Source organism: Pistacia vera, unplaced genomic scaffold, assembly GCF_008641045.1.
Source record: "Pistacia vera cultivar Batoury unplaced genomic scaffold, PisVer_v2 Contig718, whole genome shotgun sequence".
NCBI lineage: Eukaryota > Viridiplantae > Streptophyta > Magnoliopsida > Sapindales > Anacardiaceae > Pistacia > Pistacia vera.
The window spans coordinates 347,127-363,721 of NW_022196577.1; the positions used below are offsets into that span (position 1 = coordinate 347,127).

General features: G+C 35.7%; 1 protein-coding gene and 1 non-coding gene across 2 annotated transcripts; both read right to left on the reverse strand.

Moving 5' to 3' along the window:
• Positions 1–11,740: 11,740 nt before the first annotated feature.
• TRNAK-UUU lies at positions 11,741–11,812 on the reverse strand. Its single transcript has one exon. It is a non-coding gene; the product is annotated as a tRNA-Lys (tRNA).
• A 935-nt stretch (positions 11,813–12,747) lies between these two features.
• Positions 12,748–16,339, reverse strand: LOC116114670 (translation initiation factor IF-2-like; the record flags this gene model as incomplete). The annotated part of the gene is made up of 5 exons (XM_031400809.1): positions 12,748–13,341; positions 13,455–13,604; positions 13,862–14,899; positions 15,386–15,722; positions 16,251–16,339. Coding segments are annotated over 5 exons (2,046 nt in total), but the record flags the coding sequence as incomplete, so codon positions are not given.
• Positions 16,340–16,595: the final 256 nt, after the last annotated feature.

Below are 16,595 nucleotides of genomic sequence, written 5' to 3' on the forward strand. Positions count from 1 at the left end.
TTTGATAAATATTGGGGGAATGTAATGTGTTGATGTTTGTGCTGTATTGGATCCCCGGTTGAAAATGAAGGTTATTCAGTGGGCATTCCAGAAGATGTATTATGAAGCAGAAGCGCAAGCAAATACTATAACGGTCCGGGATGCATTGTATGAGCTATATGAGGAGTATGTTCAAGCTAATCAAGTTGTGACTATTGCACGTGCTTCTACATTAGAAGGGGATGGACATGGAGCCATTGGTGAGGTGCCAACGGTTGAGAGAGCTCAAGGTTGAGATGATTTTAGCAATTTTCTGGATGTGGTTGAAACTGTTGAGCCCAGTAAGTCTGAGTTGGACTGTTATCTGGGAGAGGGATCCATAAGTGTGTAGGCCATTGTGACACATTCGATGCCTTACAGTGGTGTAAGGCAAATACAACCAAGTTCCTTGTATTATCTATGATGGCTCGTGAGATACTAGCCATCCCAATCACTATGGTTGCTTCAGAGTCTGCATTTAGTGCTTGGAGTAGGGTTATTGATAGTTACTGAGCTTCTTTGTCTCTCGATACGGTGGAGATGCTCTTATGTGGATATGATTGGTGTCGCACTTTGAATGGGGTGAAGAAAAGCTGTAAAGTAAGTTCTATTGATTATATTTTTTTTATTTAATTCAATATTTAAACTTACTTTATTCTAATCTAAAGTTTATTTTTTTCTCCTTTGCATTTTAGAAAGAGGAGGATTGCTTGGAGATTCAGATTCCTATCCCGCCAAGTGATGGGAGTTAGCAGATTGTTTGATTCACCATGACTCATTGGCTGTGGTAGTAGGATTGTGCAGGTATGTATTTATTAATTTTGTGTTTGAATTTGCATTTTCATCTTTATGTTACGGTTTATATACAATGATAGTTGTATTTATGTGTTTCACTTTAATTTGTATGTAGGAGGAGTGCGGCTAGAATGGACATACATATTACATCCAATTATATTTTGAGGATTTTGGCAGTTTACACATTTTATTTTGCTGACTAGTATTATATATATATTTTGATGGTTGGGGATGTAATTTGATGTATAATTATGTTAACCCCCCGTTTTATTTTGATGAAAACTTAATTAAGTCAAGTGAACTAAATAAAAAAATTTAGTTCACTTCACTTAATTTATCGTACATTCTTTAAATGAGTGGTATGCTAAATGGTAAATGCTTAACATCAGTAGAATTTTTTTTTTTTTCTAACGGTTTAGTTGTTGTGTAATGTATCAGGATTGAAATTGCATGGAATCGACTCTATATTTAAAAAAAAAAAAAAAAAAAAAAAAAAAAAAAACCTGCTGTTTTTTACTGGCTCATTAAGTCGACTTGAACTTGGCTTATTAAGTCGACTCATGAGCCTAGCTCGAAATGGACCTCCCCCTACATGAGCCGAGCCGAGCTAGGAAATTTGAGACTTGGCTTGGCTCAACTCTAACTCGTTTCTGCCTCTCATTTCATGAGCCGAGCTCGTTAAGCTGAAAATTCAGCTCGGCTCGGTTCGTGAAAGGCCCTAGGTAGGGGTGTTCAAAGCAGTTAACCAAAATGGTTAACCACTTTTTTGAACTGAACCGGTTTTTCGATTTGAAAAAATTCTCAAACTGAAACCGAACCGGCTTGGAGGGAAAAGCGGTTTTTAGGTTAACCAGTTGTGAACCAATTTTCCCCTTTTTTTTATAAAACTTTTTTTTTTAAAATTTTTTCCTAAATTAAATTGTAAATATAAACAATACATATCCAAATAAAAATTAAAAATTCATACATATCCATTGACCACCACTAACAATACATTAAAAATTGATACAAATAAAAGTCTGAAATGAAATTATTTTTTTATTTAATATATAATATATATTTTTATTTTTATTTAATATATATATATATATTTGTAAAATCGGTTCAAAAAACCGGTTTCGGTTAACCCTTTTTTACTTTTTCCCAAACCAATAACCAAACCGAAAATCTAGTTTTTTGAAATTTTCAAATCATAAGCGAGCTGTTTTTTCAGTTAACCAGTTTTTCGGTTCGGTTTTTGTATTTTTTTTAACACTCCTAACCCTAGGTGTAGACCTGACAAAACGGGTCCAGACCCGTGGGTCTGCCCGTACCCGGGTAAAAAATATAGGGCATGGGTTTAATATGTTAAGCCCGTTTGTTTCCCACCCGTACCCGGCCCGACCCGTATTATTGAGGGGTTATATGGGTAAACCCGCGGGTGCCCCTTTTTTTCAAATTTGAACCCTAACCCAGTAAGTTAGTAACCCTAAGCTAAGTCCCCAACTCTAAAACAAACTAACATTCTCTTCTCTCTCGCCTCTGAATCTCTAATCACTGATTCATTCTCTCAATCTCTCATCTCATCACTCTGTTCAGTAGACTCTCATCACTCATCACTGTCATCAGTCATCACTTTAGTGTTCTCATCTGTGAACTGTGATCCCATTCCCAGACCCATCGTCGTCGATCACTGTCACTCATCTTCGTCGGCTCATCATCTCCTCTCTCTATCGTCGTCGGGCGTCGGCTCGTCATCTCCTGTCTCTCTCCGTCGCAAGACTCGTGGCTCTCCTCCACACGATTGCAGTCGCAGATCGGTGAGTTGGGTTCCCCTGATTTGTTTTTCTTAATGTTACCTTAAATATTTTCTTAGAATGATTATCTGATCTGGACAGTTAGATTTTCTTGGAACGACTATCTAATAGTGATTATAAATCTTTAAATATAATGTTTTGGCTGTTTAATGAATTGCTTTATACTCCATCATTTATATAAATCTTCTTTGAAGATAAAAGAGTCTTCAATAGATTGCATCATGTATATTAGCTGGGTTTGAAGAGTTGAAAAGTTTGAAGGTTGTTCTATGTACCTGGTTGATGTGTTTTGTAAGTGGGGTTTACTTAAATGTATAAGAGATGAATGTTGTGGTTGAATAATAAGCTTACGGCGAGGGATGTATGTAATATATGGGTATAAGGTTCCCTGGTGTTATGATTTCAAAGAACATGCCAACCTTCAAAACTGGATTTCGGTTAAAAGGCAAAAAGATTTTGCCGGTAAAGTTTGGCAAAATCTGTATTGTCAATTTATTTATATTTACCAAACTTATATTAGAGAATTGGGTTCTTTGAATGTTCTAGAATTTGAATAAGTCAAGACCAGTCTTCTAATTCTTAACACATATTAAGTTTTTTGTTGAAGACCGAGTGAAGAATTTGGCATGAATTTTTGTCTCTAACTTTTTTATGTTTGGCTAATTTATTTAACCTCTAATTTTCCACCTTTATCAGGGCTTTCTAAGCTGAAGGAGTTACAAATTTCCAACTGTAACATTACAGATTTCGGAATTTCTTATTTAAGAGGTATTTTGCAGTTTGCTTTGTTTAATTATTTTTTAGTTTTATTTTCATCTTTGTAGATCATGAGCATTAGTGTTTGTAAGGGTATTTTAGAAAGTTTATTTCTTATAAATAATATGTACTGAGATCAGGGAAAGTTTGTGGTTATACACTACTTTTTGCATACTTCTCCTTGTAATCTAAATCCTAGCATGATATCCATGCTAAGTTGACTAGTAGTCTTTTGTTCAAGTTCCTTCATTATTGAGATGGCAAAGCCTGATCCTAACAGTGTGACCAGGTTTACTACAGACCTGACATTCATTTTCCACTTACGTGAGTAATTGGATGCAACCATTTTATGTTCATTTTTACCCCATTAATTGATATTTATGTGTGCGTGATGCAGGTTGCGGGGTAGATTATCATATTGCTGATATAAAGGTAACACTGGTACAGGTTATAACATGAAATGGTTTTCATTCAGTAAAGTTGATGGTTCTTTTCTTCATTATTTTTCATTTATTTATATTGGGGTAGAGGAACTTAGTGACATTAGTAGATTATGAGAGTTAAATTTGTAATATGGATGAGGAAATGCAGTTTGCAACCTGGGACGCAATGATTTCAAGTAATGGATTGTTAAATATGTTATTGACCATAAACTCCTTCACATGGTTATTCATAGCCAGAAGGTCAAAATGAGAAGTATTTGCAGCTCAATTTCAGAGAAGGCATCTAAATTTCATAATGAAGCTTGGTTGATAGTGTAATACTAAGAACATTTTGTCCTAATTTGTTGCAGGTGAATGTTATGTTGTGGATGGCCGCGTATTATTGTAGTTAATTGAGAGGTGTTAATATCACATGTTTGTGAGGTGTGATAGAAGAGGATTATAGTATGTGTCTGTGATTTTATTTATACCTCTATATAATTAATTTGATGAGGTATGTATACCTATTTTTTATTGTTATTGTGATTGTACTCATGACATGATTGAGAGTAATAAGGGTGGCTCAAGGAAGAATTGTGATGTTATTACTCCAACTGTGAATTGTAAGCTTAAAAGTAATTAAGGAGAGAAACAACCTTGATGTATAGAGAGCTTAAGAATTTGTGGTTGCAAAGCGAAGGAAGTTGGTACACCTGTTCCTGTTCCTTTAATGTTTGTGTTCATGCGTGGTTTCTGTTTATTGGGTTGTTGAATTTAATCCACATACTAAATTGTTTATTTTGATTCCTATTTGTTTATATTCTAAATTGAATTGAATTAAATTTAGAGTAGTTGATTTAGGGGGTGTAAATGTAAAAAATTAAAACTGTAGGAATTTTGAGGGTGTAACTGTTATAATTAAAAACTGTTAGGGGTGAAACGAAAAACTAAAACTTGGAGAGATAAAAAATGAGTACCCGCAGGTCCACTTATACTTTGACCGTATTAGACCCATATCCGTTTGGTTCATACCCGTGAAGTCCCCACCCATACCTGATCCACTCACCTGTTTTGCCAGGTCTACCTAGGTGGCATCGCTCAAAACAATAACAGGATGATGTAGGCGTCATTCGGCATCTAATGTTTTAGATGTACTCATAAAATATTGACCATGCATATGCATTATAGCTTTGAAATGACATTTGGTTTCAATCTTCCTTTCTGTTGATGATTGATGGTTGAAATTCCGGTGACTAAATGGATCCCTTACTATCGTCAGAAAAAAGTAGATGCCCCGTGTCAGAACTCTGAAGGTGAAGGTGGGGGAGTTGCAGTCTTTCATTTCTCTAGAAAAAAGTGGAATCTGATTCATCTCTAATTAGTCTTGTCATTTGGGAATATCTATTTACTCTTATTCTTTCTAAAAATCATGTATTCTCCACTAATCTTATCCAGGATTTTTGTGTATCAGTCATGGAAGATCAAGATAATAAATGATGGATTTTCCATACCAAGTTAAAGAGTTGTGAATGGGATAAGGGACAATGGGACGTATAAATCTAATGTTGCTTTCAGACTTTTCATTTTTTTTTCTTTTATGATTAAAGTATTTAAACTAATTTATGTGTACTTCAATTAATCTATTGAGATTTTGAAACTATTGACATCAATTAGGTACGAACTCCAGTGGATATCTCTATTGACAACTGTAGAGAGAACTTAAGAGACCACTTCTATTAACAACTATAAAGAACCAAATTCGGGATATTATGTTAGGTCATTCTCTGACTCTTTTACCATTCAAATTTAGAAAATCATGTTAAATCTTCTTCTACTTTTTTATCATCAAACCATAGTTATCTTTTTTTTAATTTCGTTTCTTTACTGACAATTTTTTTTTTTTTTTTTAATCTTCCGTGGAGTTTCACGAGTTACTATTTTCAATGAAGCATTATTGGTGTTTGTCTATAATTATTGACAATGGAAGATTTAACGCTTGCAGGGTGGGAGATGATTGAAAGAAGGTGAACATATTGTTTCGTTCATGTAGAGGGAAAATGTAGGTCCTCTTACATATTGACTCATCAATCCAGTCCTTACATGGTAAGTCATGTGTCATTTACCCAGAGAGTCAACTCCTATCAGAATTCTCTTTAAATGCTTCAACAAATTTCACAATCAAAGGCAAACTGGCCTTTCAACGACAAGAAGGCATCGGGAATTTTTTATTTTTTTATTTTTTGGTGTGAGCATCTTTTACAGGCATGAAATATTCTGTTTTTCCACATTTCCCTTTTTTTTTGTAAGTTGGCATAATACCTTAGAGTGTTTGGAAAACTTGAGGCATTGATCCCATGCAGATGAATGAATACTGGCCTGGAATTTGTATCATTTACTCATTTTTGATACATGGAATTTGATTCCAGCTAAATGACCATAAAAATTTTTTTTTCTGTTTTAATTTTCAGGTGTTTATTAGTTTTTGAAGTACCTTGACCATCCATACCACTTATTTAATAAGAATTCATCCATTATGAATAATCATGAGAAAAGATGTTTTCTTTTCTTTGAAACCAAACAGAGAAACGAGAGAATAATGGGGTATCACTTTTATCCGGGACGCTGTGAATCAGTGAACATGGCGGACCTACAAGAAAATGTTCTGTTTGGTCAGGCACAGGCGCACAGGAACAATTCCATGCTTCTGGTCGGTGCCCATGGGAAAGTCTGGAGGTAAAAGATAATCATGAAGTCCGATGGTTAGTAGAAAAAAAAAAAAAAAAGAAAAAAAAAAAAGAGGGAGAGAAAATCATCGGTCCCCAACCTAGTGAACATAAATGCAAGCAGTTAAACATCTGTCGCTAAATCCCTGAATGAGTCTGACACATACCTCCAACTGTCTAATAAAATTGCTTTAATTTCCTAACCCCAACTCAATCACCTACAATATTTGATAACTGTTTGCAGAACCCTCTGATCAATCTTACGTTACTATCTGGTATATATTGGCTACCTAATGCAAACACACCACACCACACACAACAAAAGATCGCATAGAAACTACCAAATATACAGGCCCCAAGTGTACGCGATGGATACATTACAGCATCACAGGAGAAATGTAAGACCCTAATTAATTGTGTGGTGATTGAGATGACTATTGCAGAGACAGTCTAATAATGAACATAATAGAGGACAACAAGGCTAGTAGATATGCCAAGAGGGCCATGGAACTAGAAGAATATGGGGGGAAGGTCCTTTTAACGGCTTAAGACATCTGTGGTGTAGCGCTTATCCCCAAGTGAGCCTCTGAGGAATTTAGTCCTTATCTTCAAACATCATTCATCGACATTTTTCTAAAACACATGCCTCTAATTTGCCCATACTAGATCCTGCCTGTATATTCCCCATGGAAGCAACTGAGTTTTTTTATTCTTCTGTTTTTTGGTGTATCTCGAGTCAATCTAGAATGTTACGAAATTGCACTAAAACACCTTACATGCTGGACTCCTGTGCGGTCTCAACCTGATCTAGTAGTCAACTTCACTAGCAATTGTCCGTCACCTCGTTACCTCCTCGTAGTCCGCTAAAGAGAGAAACTTAGTTACTGAAGATACACAACTGAAAGAAAAAGAAACTAGCATCTTGATTTGGTCTCCTTGTTTGGCATATGAAACGGGCAGATGTGTTTCAGGAGAAAATATATTACTATCAGGATTATATAGAGGGCAGACAAACAATAGGTTTTATGCTTCATATCTCGCCTAATCACCATATTAATTAAGCCTCACCAGAGCGAGAGTAAGATAGACACATAGGAAGAAACAAAAGAACATCAGCCAGAGAAAGGAGACATAGAGAGCTTGTTGGAAGTGGTGGGTGGGGAGAAGGAGAAGGTGGATATAAATACATGCAATTGCAAAAGCAAGTCACACCGCACGACAGTGCCAACCAAATGCTAATTGCATGCAGTGACCATAATGTCTTTCCCAACAAGCAATTAGAGTCTGTATTGTGTTGTGTGGACCAACCTTGAAAACAACCATTTTGAACTTGACCTACTAATAAATTTCATGAGCACTATGCTAAAGCTTTATTTACTGTCTGCAATAGTCATGGTGGTGGTCCTGCTCAAGTCCAAACAATTTCTTTCAAAAATCAATGCAATAGTGGTTGACAGTCTCATCAAGTCAACCTTTTGGACATGCCACAGCCTCGGACAGCTGTTGCCCATCATCACATGTTTTATCTTACCTTTAACATAAACTCACTGACACCTATCATCGTTTTTAGCCTCTGGTTTAGACATTATACAAAAGCATACCATACTTTTGTTCTTTGGTCTGTAAAGTTAACACTAAATTATTAAACCCTATTTCTACATGTAAGCAACAGGGTAGGAGTGGCATATATTTGAATGACTTGTGGAATTATTTTTTGATTAATTGAAGATTATGCTTCTCTTTTTGACAATTTGAATCTTTCATTAATTACTTACTATACTTAAGAGTAAAGGAACTGTTTTTAAATTGTTGGGGTTGGATTCTGCAATATTCAAAGACAAGATTGTTATTGTATGCTATTCTTCTCTTGAGAATTGAGTTGGAATATTGAAAGATGGTGTCTGCTAGTGACAGACAAATTTGATTGGGAAACATAATAATAATTAAACTCCATGAGAGGTCTTTGGATCATATCTAACAGTGGCATTGAAAGTGATAATGTCATGCTTTGAGTAATATAATATTAATATTTGTTCAATCCAAGACTATGCTTTTGATTATAATTAAATTTTGAATGATAATATAAACTGATGGTGGGTGGGCATATATATATTCTCTTCTATGCAATTTATTCAAATTGACCTCAATAGAGATATTGCATGACTTTTAGGTTGGATAGATTTGACATCTCAGTATATTGCTGTGCTTAATTGAAAAGGAAATCTCATAAATATCATTGCATTTCAATTTGTTATAGAAATTGATTGAACAAGTAAATCCAGAACTTAACCATGTATAAATCTTGACATGTCCTTTTCATATTTGTCCATGTTCTTGCTGATAGATTCTATCTTTTACAGACTTCTGTCATACATCGATGACATGCATTTATCTATACAAAAATTTTCCATCATTTTTACTTCCTTCTTGAATTGGAACCAGGAAATTAAAATCCAAATGCACCATCGGGTTCTGAAGAAAAATCCAGCAATATTATTTTTCTGAATTCCATATAATGGCCCCCCAGATTGAAGTGTTGTATAATTGAGGAATATCATTATTGTGTTGATAGGAAGAGTCTCTCATGCTTTATGCTTTTTACAATTTCTTTTCTGGTGTGATACACGCCGAGGACCCATCTGGCTTGACTGTTGTATTGGTGGGTGCGATTCCTTCAGAAAGATATTCCACTCTTCCTTGTCTTCTTCTGCAAATTTTACTCTTTACAGCATCAAGTTCAAGTAAGGACAATACCCAATAGTGTTTGTACTTTGTAGAATTGATTATATATATGACCTTTACTTTCTTTTCTCTTTTTAATTGTTTTTGTCTGTCTCAATTACTAGGTTTTGATGAGCAGCACAACCTAGCAGCTAGAACCATGGTAATTTAGGAGCTTATGGAGTTGTTTTATATGAACAAACTGGCCGTGAATCTTAAACAATACTACAATAGTGTTATGGCACTGTTTCTAGCTTAAAACCTATGTTAATATAACAAATATATACTATCACTACTAATACCATGAGTAAACGACTTTTTTCCCCGTAAATAATGATTTAACAATACTTTCTTACTCACATATTTTTTAAATACTATTTTACTATCTAAATTTATATTTCATTTCTAATACTACCATTCTCTTCCCTGATCATCACTTACCAAAACCCCTCAAACCCTACTCTCATCGACCCCATCAATCATCGGCAATTGAGCAATTAAGGTTTGCGCAACTACCTCTCCTAAGTCAAATTCTGATCAATCTTAACCACCAAAATCAAATCTTCCACCACCAAAAAACTCATCGGTCTCCCTTCATCAAAAACCCTAATAACCTGGACCGAGTTTACTCTTTATTCGTTGTCAAACTATAAATTTAGGTAATAAAATGGTATTTTAAAAGTTTGTGGACAAGAAAGTGTCATTAAACTATTATTTGGGTAAGAAAAAGTTCGTTAACTCTAATAACATCAACATAAAGTCAAGTTTTCTTTTATTATTTACTTTAAAAATCTGTGAGCCCAAGACAGAAATGTTTGTTACTAGATGAATAGATTAGAATTGTAAATTTGAAGGGGAATATTTCATATAAACTTTATATTATAATTATAACCTAGTCTTGGGATCTCGTAATTAAACAGAGAAAGTAAGGTGGCTATTAGGAGTATGTAATAAGATAGAAGAATAATTTGGCAATCCAAGAAAAGAAAAGGCTTTTTTCAATTGGCCTTTTTTTCGCTTTAGAGCTTTGTCAGGAGACACCAGAATCAATAATATACCCACGCAACTCCTAACTTCAATGCATCTCAACTTTTCATTATTTTTCATCAAAGAACGTAAACCATTAAAAATTTAATTGCTTTTAAGATTCTTCCCAACACTACCCTTGCTTTTCTTCTTCAAAATCATATAATATCGTCTTTTTTTTTTTTTTTTTGGTAACCGAGTATCCGAGCCGGCTTACACGTACCTCAATTAATCTTTAGGGTCCATTGAACATCCTACACTAATTTCTGGGGTCCTTTGAATACCCTACAAGCTCAAAGGACCAAGTAATTCACAATAGATGATCACAAGATTTGAATTCAATAACTCAAAGAAATGGGAGTAAACCTCCTTGAACGTTAGACCAACCCTTTGAGGTTAAATATTAAATTAGCCCCAACGTTTGAACTCAGGAACTTAAGGAAAGACAGCAAACTTCCTTGACCGACAGGCCAACCTTGGGGTTAAATATTAAATTAGCCCTAAGGCTTGAACCCATAACTCAAGAAATGATAGCAACCTTGACCGGTTAACCCCTTAGAGCGCGCTTGGTTCAGAGAATGTTGGATTATTGGAAAATTAGATTACCTTAAAGATTACTGAGAATTTTTAGGAAAATGTGTTTGGTTAGTTGGAATAAATTAGTGGGTATGTTTTATTAATATGTTTGGTTGAGAGGAATATGTTTTATTAATATGTTTGGTTGAGAGGAATAAATTGGTAGGTATGTTATTTAAATTACTGAATTGTCCTCTAATTAAATATTATTATTATATTATTTTGTAATATTGATTATTATTTGGATTATTATAACCCCCTTGCATTTAAAAACTTAGCAAAAACAACCTCATAATAAAAGTTTGGAAAATCAACAAAGCACTCCCACCAACCCAGCAACTGCTAACGTCGCACAAAAGGCAGGAAATGACCTTCGTGCGTCGTATGGCCATTTTCGGCCAGAGATTTGGCCGGCAATGGCCAGATCATGACAGATCGGGCCGTTAATAGTCATCGATCTGGTTGTTAATAGTCGATCCATCAATCTGGCCATCAACGGCCAAATCGATGGCCATTAACGGCTATAGACATAGTTGTTAACGACCATCAATCTAGTCGTCAACAGTTAGATTTGTCACGATCTGGCCATTTCCGGCCAGATCTCTGGCCGAAATGGCCATATCGGCACACGACGGCCATTTTCGACGTTTCGTACGTCTTTCCAGTGGCGGCGACGGCAAGGGGCCGCAGGTGGGTAAGGGTGGTGGCTTGGGTGGGCTGCAATTTATTTTGAATTCAAAGATAATTTTGTCCAAAAGGTTAATTTATTAAGTTGAAATAGTAAAAGCAACATTCATGTAAATAAATTTAAAAATAAAAGTATTATTATCCTAAAAATTTATTAATAATGGATGAAATTGTAACAAAAAAAAATTACCTTAATAATCTTTATAAAATTAAACGAGAGCGCCGTCTGTGGGGATCGAACCCACGACCACGTGGTTAAAAGCCACGCGCTCTACCACTGAGCTAAGACGGCTAGATAAAATCAAGTGATATCACTAAAGTGAAATCTCATACAGCTTCCAGTCTTTCCATCCACACCATTATGTTATCCATCTACTAAATACTCTAATATTATTGATAATGTGAAACTCCTTTTGTTCAATAAACAAATTCACAATATGCGGTACCCAGTTTTTTCTATTAAATGTCCCACTTACAATTTACAATTACTCCATTTTCATTTCAAAATTAATTAAAATAAAGAAATTTTGTGGCATTCCCTTTAATAAGAGTCATACTATACTCACAAACACTTTTTATTAACTTTCTCTTACAAACGCCATATGTCAATTCACATGGATCATGCTTGTCCAATAATAAGTTCTGCCTGACCAAACCAATCACAAACTCCCACATGGGATTAGTGAGAGGGGTTTGTTAGGCTTGTAATATTGCTTTAATAATCCACCCTCACTGCCACAACCCATCAATCAATATTCAATATTGAGTGCACCATATGTTGGAGTCCATATCAGCTTCAACAAAACAAGACTCTCCTGAAAAATTCATGAAACCTAAATCAAGATTATCAAAAACACCTTAATATATGTACTACAAATATGCATTAATTTTTTTGATCGATCTAAATTTTGCATTTTATTCTACTCCATCTAAATTTCAAGTGCTGTAGTAATAAAATATTCTAGCTGTAATAATGGCCACAGCTGCTGTAGATATCAAAGGTGGCAGTTCAAATTAGTACATTATAATGCTCATATTCCACAGCTGTAGATACCTCTACATTTACTTGATTCTTATATTTTCCGTACAACATTTAAGTTCACCAATTGTACAACAATACTGAAATCGATTGCTAAGTTAAATACTTAGCATGATCTCCCAAAATTGACACGGAAAATGAATCTGGCTGCCGTTGAGAATATAGGGTAAGACAAGCAGAACCATCCGTTCAAAAGACTAAAATGTGCGATCAGACCTGAGGGGTGCACCTTGTTGACCAATAAGTGACATGAATTTTCCATGTACATAAAAAAAAAAATGCAGAGGAAATAATTAAACAACAAAGAGTATTTAAATAAATCCTACAAGATATCGCTAGCAAAATTATTTTTAGCACTCGATTCGAACAGCCCCACTCTCTGATGAAATGAACTTGGGTTTTATAAGAACTTGTTTCATGCACTGGATGATGTCTCCAATCTGGAAATCATTCCAACCCTGGATCACAAGTCCACACTCGTTGCCCTTGTCCACTGTCTCCACATTCTGCTTCTCCCTCTGGAGGGATGTGCAACATCCTTCAAATAAAACTTCCCCACTTCTCAGAAGCCTCATTGTTGAAGATCTGCTGACACAACCATCAAAAACTCGACAGCCAGCAATTTTCACATCGGCAACCTTTGATCTCCTTCCTTTAAGCACAAAGGTAGACACTACCTCAGCCTCCCCAGCAATCTGGGTTTCAAAAGTCCCAGGGGCCTTGTCTACTATCAAATTGCCAATATCCTCCAAAAGGTGATAAATCACTCGGTGCACCATTATCTACATCCAATCAGATACAAATACACTAGAAAATAAATTCCTCAAGTTTTCCAGCTTAAGTTCCTCATCTCAGAATTAAGAAGAGTTCGGACTTAGCAACAGAAATCAAGTACCTTTATACCAGCTCGAGTTGCTTCGTGACTGAGAGAAGTAGGTGGACTCTTTATGTTGAACCCAATTATGCATGCACCACAGGCTTGTCCTAAGTCAACATCAGACTGAGAAATAGGCCCAACACCAACATGGACTACATTCACGAAAACCTGATAGTGAAATTAAGGAATGAGAAAGAGCAACAAGATCAGTAAGAAGAAGCAGCATTAGTTCTTGCACGTGTAAAATGCCAAAGGGTATTTTGAAGTTCGGTGTCTTCCTAAAGGCCCAGGTTTAAGAGTAATGCCAATTGATTAACCCAACAGTGATCATCAATAAAAACAACAGAATTACAACTAGTATTTTGCAAACAAGTGAAAAACGTAAAAACATCAAGTCATTTGTATGAAACAATATTTTATCATACCTGGGGACTATTTAAAGTCTTCAAAGCATCAGTGACAGCTTGAACAGTTCCCTGTACATCTGCTTTCACAATTACTGGTAATTCAGCCCTCTTAGGTGCCTCTTCCGAAGGTTCCAAAATTTCAGTCCTCTTCTCATCAATCTTTCTAAGCCTATCTTTCTCAAATTTCCCTTTCCTCCCCAAACTAAGCATTCTAGCTCTCTCCTCAGAATCCACAACAATTATATCATCACCGGCCATTGGAAGCCCCCTTAGGCCTTCAATCTCAACTGGCATTGCTGGTCTTGCCTGTTCTGTCAACTTCCCTACCGTATCCCTAAGAGCCCTTATTCTGCCCCACTGACAACCCACAACCACAAGCTGCCCACAACACAAAGTCCCTGCCTTTACTATTGCAGTAGCCAATGGACCTCGTCCTTTGTCAAGTCTTGCCTCTACTACATAAGCTTGGGCAGGCCCATCAATTCGTGCTTTTAGATTCATCATTTCAGCCTGAAGAAGCAAAGTCACCTCCAAATCATCCAATCCAGTTTTCTTTAAGGCTGAAATTTCAACCACCTGAACCTTCCCACCTAAGTCCTCCAGCTCCAAGCCCGCTGCACCCAGCTGAGTCTTCACCCTCTCTGGGTCAGCAGCTGGTTTATCACATTTGTTGATTGCAACCACAATTGGTACATTAGCTGCTTTCGCATGGGCCATGGCCTCAAGAGTTTGTGGCATCACTCCATCATCAGCAGCTACAACTAACACAACTATATCTGTGACTGCTGCACCTCTTGCTCGCATTGCACTAAATGCAGCATGACCAGGGGTGTCAAGGAATGTGATAGATGCTCCAGAAGGCATGCCAACAACAAAAGCACCCAGATGCTGAGTTATGCCTCCAGCTTCCTTGGCTGCCACTGATGTTTGACGTAGAGCATCCAAAAGGGAAGTTTTACCATGGTCAACATGACCCATGACTGTTACAACTGGAGGCCGTGGTTGAATATCTGAACCTTCGTTGGCGTGTACCCTTCTTACACTGAAGCCAACTTCCTGCAAAATCGTTCACACTAAGGTTTCTCAATTCAACCAAATTTTATCCTTCAAAATCTACTAGGTTCAAACTATAAAACACATTAAGTAATTATAAACACATCATGACATAAAAGCATATATATTGGATGGATTCTGCCGGCAATCTTTGATGAAACCCATACATAAATTTTGGTGGGAACTAAGTCTTAAGTATGGGTCAAAACACGGTAACCTGATTTATCGAAACTATTTCTTAACCACTAACTAATTTCAATCCCATGGTGTTGAGAGGAAAATTAAAAGTAGTTAATTTTAATGCAGACTCACCAACTCTCAACGCTATTGATTGATATAAATTAATGGCTCAAAAATAGTGTCAACAAATTAAGTTACAATATCCTACTTTCAATCTTCAAATGAAAATTCCTAATAATCGTCATTCTAGTATTAATGTAGTACGAAAAGAATTACACAATTATTTGCATCCAAGAAGAGAGAGAATACCATAGCAACCAGCTCTGCGACATCAATGCTTAGGGGGTCAAACTCTGACTGAACCTTTTCCCCGACATTTATAAGAATATCCTGCAGAGTGGCTATTGACTGACCAGCCTGCTTCGCAAGCTCAATAATTGTCATGCCTTCAAATATATTGATTGGTTTATCTTGCAAAAATTTTGCAGGCTTTTTCGGTTTAGGAGGCACATATGCAGCTTCAACAGGTGGTTTCACATTTGTCCTTTTCTTGAACTTTCCTTTTTTCTCTCTCTTGGTTGTCTTTAGATTACCTGACTCTTCATTTCTTCTTCTAGCCAAGAGTTCTGGGCTTGCATGAAAGCACCTAAATAAGATCATGAAGTAATTATTTAATCTAAACATATAGGGAAAAAAAGACTATTAAATAACAAACGAGTTCTAAGGCAATAAATCTTACTAAACTGTTCTCAAATTCCATGCACGAAAATTCTTACCATCAAATGATGATAATAGTCAAAATTTTAAATTAACAAGTTATTGACCGAAAGAATAATAATTAAGAAAGTCAAGCAGCGGTTTAAGATGTACTATATTAATCCTGTAAGCAAAAGAATAATAGATTGTCAGGAGCCCCTGCACAAGGCTTTTCAACTGAAATTAGGCGAGTTTTCCCCCATTTGCTGTCTTTTATTATTAAGGAAAAAAGAGATTGCAAAAGTCCACTAATTTTAATATTTTATCCTATGAACAAATGGATTCAGCTCAACTAAGCATACCTTCATCATAAAACATAAATCCAATAGGAATTACAATTAATGTTACTTTGCAATAAATCTCTAGGGAAATGACAAAGAAGTTGTAGATGGGCATAGCATTCCCTGGACAAACATACCGTATTGGGTGCTCTTTTGCCAATACTTGACTGTAAGAAGACCTTCGTAACAATGAGCTGAAAGAGAAATCTGCTAAATAAAATTTGAGTTATTAATGCACAAAATCGTAGAAACCAAATTTCCTATCATATGTGAGCATATGCATCAATATTTAAGTTTTTACAATACTAGAAAATTACTGTATATAATTGAAACAAGCTACTATTGTGAAATAAATTTCACACTTAAAGCAAGCTAAATGAGGATAAAGCATATTTTAACAAAATTATAGTTTAAATCCAGAATGAAATGCCCACTAAATCTTTCTTCTTTTCTCAAAATGCAACTCTTTCTCTCTCTTACCG